Source organism: Sinocyclocheilus anshuiensis, unplaced genomic scaffold (genome assembly GCF_001515605.1).
Source record: "Sinocyclocheilus anshuiensis isolate Anshui unplaced genomic scaffold, SAMN03320099.WGS_v1.1 scaffold659, whole genome shotgun sequence".
NCBI classification, from domain to species: domain Eukaryota; kingdom Metazoa; phylum Chordata; class Actinopteri; order Cypriniformes; family Cyprinidae; genus Sinocyclocheilus; species Sinocyclocheilus anshuiensis.
In genome coordinates, this window is record NW_015549698.1 from 1672120 (window position 1) to 1678612 (window position 6493).

The following is a 6493-nucleotide window of genomic DNA, read 5'->3' on the forward strand; positions in this document are numbered from 1 at the left end:
CTTGGCCTCACTTCACTTCAAATCTTTTTGTGTGACTGAGAGCAACAGGCTCGTTCTGAAGTTCAAACACAGTAATGTGGCAAGCTATGCAATGTCTCATTCCCTGTATCTCAGGGAAATTAGGTTACATACGTTACCAGAGATGTTCATGTTTCAGTTACGGTTCACTCAACATTGTGTACATAGCTGGCATTATGGGAAACAGAGTAAAATCATACCACATTACTGACACTGAACTTGAACCAGCCCCTGTGGGTGAGGTATGGAATATAACACTAAGCAGCAGGATGTTCACGATGGCATTGCCAGTGTACACCAACACATACATGATATACAGTAATATGGTAGTATACCATGGTATGAACTGGGGAGGGAGGCTGCACAAGCACTTCACGACAGGGGTTGGGAAGATGACACTGCAATGGCCAGTGCTGACACAGGCTTAACTCTCTTGCACAGAAGGCACTTTGGAAACCTGAGAGGAAACATTGAAGTTATGTTAAGTCATTTGGTGAGAACCAGCCAGGCATATGTCCTTAATAAACGGACACACCATTTGACCATGCCCAGGAGGACGCCATGCCTCCCAAGATATGGGCTTTACCCCGACTGGGCATTGCTGACCTTGTGAGCTACAAGTCAGGGAAATTGCATCTATAATTCCCCTAGTGTGGCCCTGTAAACAGACAAAGATCTGCTCCAAGAGTCTGAACTGGTGGGACTGTCCACAACAATACACAATGCTTGCACCGGACACAGCATGTTAAGAAACTGCTCCTACTCTGAGCCTAAATGTTGTGGGGAGGCCTCACAAAGACTAACCTAACCCTAAGGTCTCTGTGGAGCCAAACAGGTCCATGTTCACTTTGGCGAAAAATATTCCATATCCTCAACACTGTCTGAGGATCCAGTCTCCATTCTCCTGGTATCAGGCCATGGCGTGCTAGGAGGTCTGAGCTGCAATTCAACCATCTTACAAGGTGAGGAGGTGTTGATGGGTCCAAAAGAGCATGCACTGCACTACTTCCATCATGAAAAGAATGCAGGCACGGTTGTATAAGGCCCTGCTACCCCATACTCTCGTAAGCCTTCTTACAGTCCACAAAACACATGTAGACTGGATAAGTGGACACCCATTCCCCCTCAAGGATTCTTGCTATAGGGGAAAAAGTTGGGTCAGTTTTTAGTCTACAGTCGGCATTGTTCCTGCGACGACTGGACGTATTCTGCTTTCCAGCACTCTAGGCTTGAACACATCCTCTTGGTCCCCTTTTTCAAAAATGGGAACCACCGCACTCATATGCCAATTGCCAGACACTTTCCCTGATTCCTGTATGTTGAGCAGGGGTGTCAACCAAGGCAGCCCAACTACATTCAGCATCTCAGGGCAAGTTCTCCAACCCTGCCTCTTCTTATGAGGGCATGTTCTCCAGGTTCAGAAGAACCTCAAAGTTTTCCTTTCAACTCCAAAGTCAGGGCAGTGCCATTTTCATTTTTGACAGGAATGAAAACGAGGCTGTGAAGAACTGAAATACAGTATGCCCAATGGATTGTACTGTTGTTTAACATTACACCAATAGTTCAGCTTACGAAATGTCTTTCAGAAAAGCAAAAATCAGTAGACTCCATAAAAACTCCATAAAACCGTTATAAGTTGTGAAAATTACATGATCTAGGATCTTTTTACATTGCATGCCATTGTTAAGACTGTAAGTCTATTCCTCACAGCCTCGTTATAACTACGTTAAATTCAATATGGCGTCTAACCTGTCACGGGTTAACCAGTCTTGAAAGGCCTTTCGGGAACACTGTAAATTGGTAAAGACCAAAAACTGTAATGATTCTCCTTCTCTACACTGCACAGTATTACCGACAATCAGATCAGTGAATACAATCCAGTGGACGGAGATGAGGAATTACACATTTATTTACAAAAACATTTAGTGGTTATTTTCAGAAGCAACAAAACTTGCAGCAACAGTCATTTTCGCCATATTCACAGTTTCCAGCACAATCAAAGCATTACATCAGCAAAAAGAAATAGCAGTAAAAAATAAAAATCACAGCTCAAAACTACTCATTGAAATGACATCTGCAACATTGTAAATAACAGACAAGGTCAGTTTAAGTGCCAAGTGTTTCCCTCCATTGAAGTACTTTATGAGGTCTGTGTTTAGCTGAGAAACTTGATTCCTGTTGTTTTCAGTCATGAATCCTTTACGGACATACAATATCATCTGACTTACATTATTTTCTCCAACATGAAAAAAAAAGTACATCCAAGATCCCTGGGAGCGACTGAATAAGTAATAGAGTGCAGTGAACTTTTATTGGCAGTGTGAGCTACTGTAAGACTGAAGTCATGTGACTGATTTAAAGCAGAGATTGAACAATACTAAGAGATCACTCACATGTAATCAAATGTTTAAGGAAGAAACGTGTGAAATGTAGGTGTACCTCAGTACTTCACTTGTCTGAGACAATATTTTCATGCAATACACAATCTATATATGAATGAGATTTGTGGCTGGGTGCGTCTCACTAAACCTATAAAGCACATGTCTGGGTCATATTTTACCCTAAAGAAAAATTTATTTAGTTAATTAAGTGTTTATATATACATTTTCTAGAAAACCTGGTAAATTAGTCTCTGATTTTTGTACTAACAAACAACCTATTCTTCACAAGTGATTAAAATGTGCCAAAGTGCCAAACCAGACTAAATGAGCACAGACACTATGAGCTTTTTTGGCTTTTACTATAAAGGATGTGCATACAACTGCTACCCAAGCATCTCCTGAAAACCATATCTGTGTAGGTTATAGTGTTGGAGGTGTGCGCTTCGGCAGAGGACGAGATGAATGTGAAATATATTATATACTGAACTCTGCTGCTTTCCCTTTAATGGTCTGTTTGCGGTGGACTGTAAGGTGCATGGCGGGATGGGGTGATTGGCATGGCTCGGTCAGTGCTGGACGGATTTTATGACCCACTCTGCACTGGGGTTGAGCTCCAGAAGAGCTTTGATGTACGTCTCTTCATCCAGACATCTCTCCTCTAGACAAACACACCAACACACACACATCAGACAACAGCACATACTGCGTGTGCTGAACATCACGTGGCATTTTCTAGCACTGTTTATGGCACAAAAATGCCTATAAAATCAAACTGAAATGTATTAATATTACCATGAGCTGCATAGATCACAAATATTCCAAATAAAGTCTATGCGCAAAATACTGTTTGTGTGGCTTTGACATCAACAACAAAAGATCTGGGAAATGTTTCTCCTTCCTTACATGTCAGTAAATCTAATTGCCCCTGGGAGACAAATAAAGTTGAAGATCTATTTATTTTCCTATCCTAACTGTACATGGTTTGTATGGTTAGTTACGTGTTATGAAATGCCTTGAGTATTGTGTGGCTGTGTGATTGTAATTAATGTGACGCTTATAAGCCACTCACTGATGTTTCCTCCCATCTCATAGAGACACAGATCCTCTCGTTTCACAGACAGAGTCCTGTAACAACACAACACACCACACAACTCAATCTCACTGAGCACAACATTTCACAAGCACCGCTAGAAAATATAATAGTTTTCCTAAAACAATAGACTACAATTGTGGATATACAGTATATACATTAGAGCCCGAGAGTCACTAGTGTTCTCACTGAAGATGTGCTTATTAAAGCTGATTGATCATTAGTGCATGCGTGTGTTTGCTCACCTCTCTTGACTGAGGAAGCGTGTCAGAACATCTGAGGCCTTTAAATCCTCCGTCAGCTGTACAGCCATGGACACCATCGAGAACTGAGGAGCCTGGACCCTTATGAAGCCTCCTTCAGCCTGAACACACGCACCAAACACACCATAAACACACACCGAACACACCATAAACACACGCACACACACCAAACGCACCATAAACACACACCATAAACACACACACACACCAAACACACCATAAACACACGCACACACACCAAACACACCATAAACACACACCGAACACACCATAAACACACGCACACACACCAAACGCACCATAAACACACACCATAAACACACACACACACCAAACACACCATAAACACACGCACACACACCAAACACACCATAAACACACACCGAACACACCATAAACACGCACACACACCATAAACACACGCACACACCATAAACACACACCGAACACACCATAAACACGCACCGAACACACCATAAACACACGCACACACACCAAACACACCATAAACACGCACCAAACACACCATAAACACAGACCGAACACACCATAAACACGCACTGAACACACCATAAACACGCACCGAACACACCATAAACACAGACCGAACACACCATAAACGCACCAAACACACCACAAACACAGACCAAACACACCATAAACACGCACCGAACACACCATAAACACAGACCGAACACACCATAAACACACGCACCAAACACACGATAAACACACACACACCAATATTGATACTTGTGAAGATCATTCAACCGCTGAGGAACAGTGAAAGTAAAGCTTCTGGAAACAAACGCTCCTCAAAAGATCCTGAGGATCAGATTTGAGACTCTAAAACATGATTGATGGAGAATCAAGTAAAGCTGAGCTGCTTCAGTCCAGTAAGAGTTCATCTGGAGATATTACTGCAGTTATTCTGACCTTTACTTGAGAAAAATCAGTCAAGATTTGACAGCAGAAAGACACGAGAAGCAGCAGCTGAAGCTGGACGTTTCTACAATTTACTAAAATGCCTTCTAACTTAATAAAATCAATCAGACGACAGAAGGCATGGAGTAGATTGTGTGAAACATGCTGATCATTTAGAGGCCTTATTTAAAATAACAATCAAATTTGAAGCAGTAGTTTTATAGGGTTAACATATCAAATCAAGTGTCTGTATCTGCAGGATCTTTTCTGTGTATAACAGTAACACCCTTTGAGAGCCTTGTATCTTATATTTCAGCATGTCCATACATTTCTGTCACACTCACAGCAGATGAAGGACAGTCACTGCATGCAGTTGCTCAGTGTGTCCTCTAGGTGTCAGAGCGGAGGCTGCTCACATTCTCAAACTCTGATTCATTCAGAAACACTGACACACAACTGTGAAGGTGTCTAAGATGTCTGATTATATCTCCTTCGGTTCAGAGTACTGCTCTGTGTTTGTGTAGCTCCTCTCACCTCAGCGTTGCTCTCTTGTTTGTTAGAGGCTCTCTCGCGGTCGTACGCCATCTTCTTCAGTAGTTTTTTAACCGCTCTGTCTCTGTTCATCTTCCGCTGGTTCTCCATGTTTTGTTTGCGCACCTGATTCAGGATGAACTTGGGAATCTGAGACACAAGAAAAGACTCATCTGAGCATCTCCATCTTCCAGCTTCACGTACGATGTGTTCTGGTATTCGAGCAACAGAACATTTTGTTGGGTCACTATTTCTACAGCATCACAGTAGAAGAGTAGTGATTTCACAGAAAATGAATTGAAGTATTAAAGAAATTAATGATTTTATTAATCAAGGACACACTGAATTTATCAAAAGTGACAGTGAAGACATTTACAAAAGATTTCTATTTCAAATAAAAGCTGTTCTTTTAAACTTTCTATACATCTGCGAATCCTGAAAAATAACATGCATCACGGTTTCCACAAAAATATTGTGCAGCACAACTGTTTTCAACATTGATAATAATCAGAAATGTTTCTTGAGCAGCAAATCAGCATATTAGAATGATTTCTGAAGATCATGTGACACTGAAGACTGGAGTAATGATGAAAATTTAGCTTTGATCACAGAAATAAATTATATTTTAACAGATATTCACATAGAAAACAGCTGTTTTAAATTAAAATACTTCACAATATTTATTGTATTTTTGATCAAATAAATGCAGCCAATTCCAAACATTTAAACTGCAGAGTATTGCAACTATTTGTTTATCTGTAGTGAATCTTCAGATATGAGATTCGGTTATAATTAGGGATGTAACGATGCACTGCGAGCCGGTTGAAAATCAATTCAAATCGGTTGTGATGTTAAATGAATCGTGATACAATTGAGGGGGGAGTTTATATGAATGTATCTCTGAGGGGAACTCACTGTCTTCAGGAAAGTTCAGATGGTATTTTCTTTTCATCTCGCCTCTGTATAATGCATATTAAAGTAGTGTTCATAACTGCAGCGCTACTGTAACAGTAGCATCCAAGGAAACGCTGTATCGCTAATGTTCAGGGTTGCCAGGTGTTCGCAACAAAACCCACCCAATTGCTGCTTAAAGGGGTCATATGATGTTGCTAAAAAGAACATTATTTTGTGTATTTGGTGTAATGAAATGTGTTTATGCGGTTTAAGGTTCAAAAAACACATTTTTTCCACATACTGTACATTATTGTTCCTCCTCTATGCCCCGTCTTTCTGAAACGTGTCGATTTTTACAAAGCTCATCGGTCTGAAAAGCGAGGTGTGCTCTG

At 40.9% G+C, this 6493-nt stretch overlaps 1 protein-coding gene across 1 annotated transcript in view; it reads right to left on the bottom strand.

Moving 5' to 3' along the window:
• Positions 1 to 1909: 1909 nt before the first annotated feature.
• Positions 1910 to 6493, bottom strand: part of LOC107660538 (rho GTPase-activating protein 18-like) — a 39025-nt gene continuing 34441 nt past the window's right edge. The window contains exons 12-15 of the mRNA XM_016449858.1: positions 5211 to 5357; positions 3735 to 3853; positions 3469 to 3524; positions 1910 to 3057 (exon numbers count right to left, since the gene is read on the bottom strand). Coding sequence (XP_016305344.1) covers positions 2966 to 3057; positions 3469 to 3524; positions 3735 to 3853; positions 5211 to 5357 — 414 coding nt within the window. The 3' untranslated portion in view covers positions 1910 to 2965. The remainder of the gene's footprint in view (positions 3058 to 3468; positions 3525 to 3734; positions 3854 to 5210; positions 5358 to 6493) is intronic.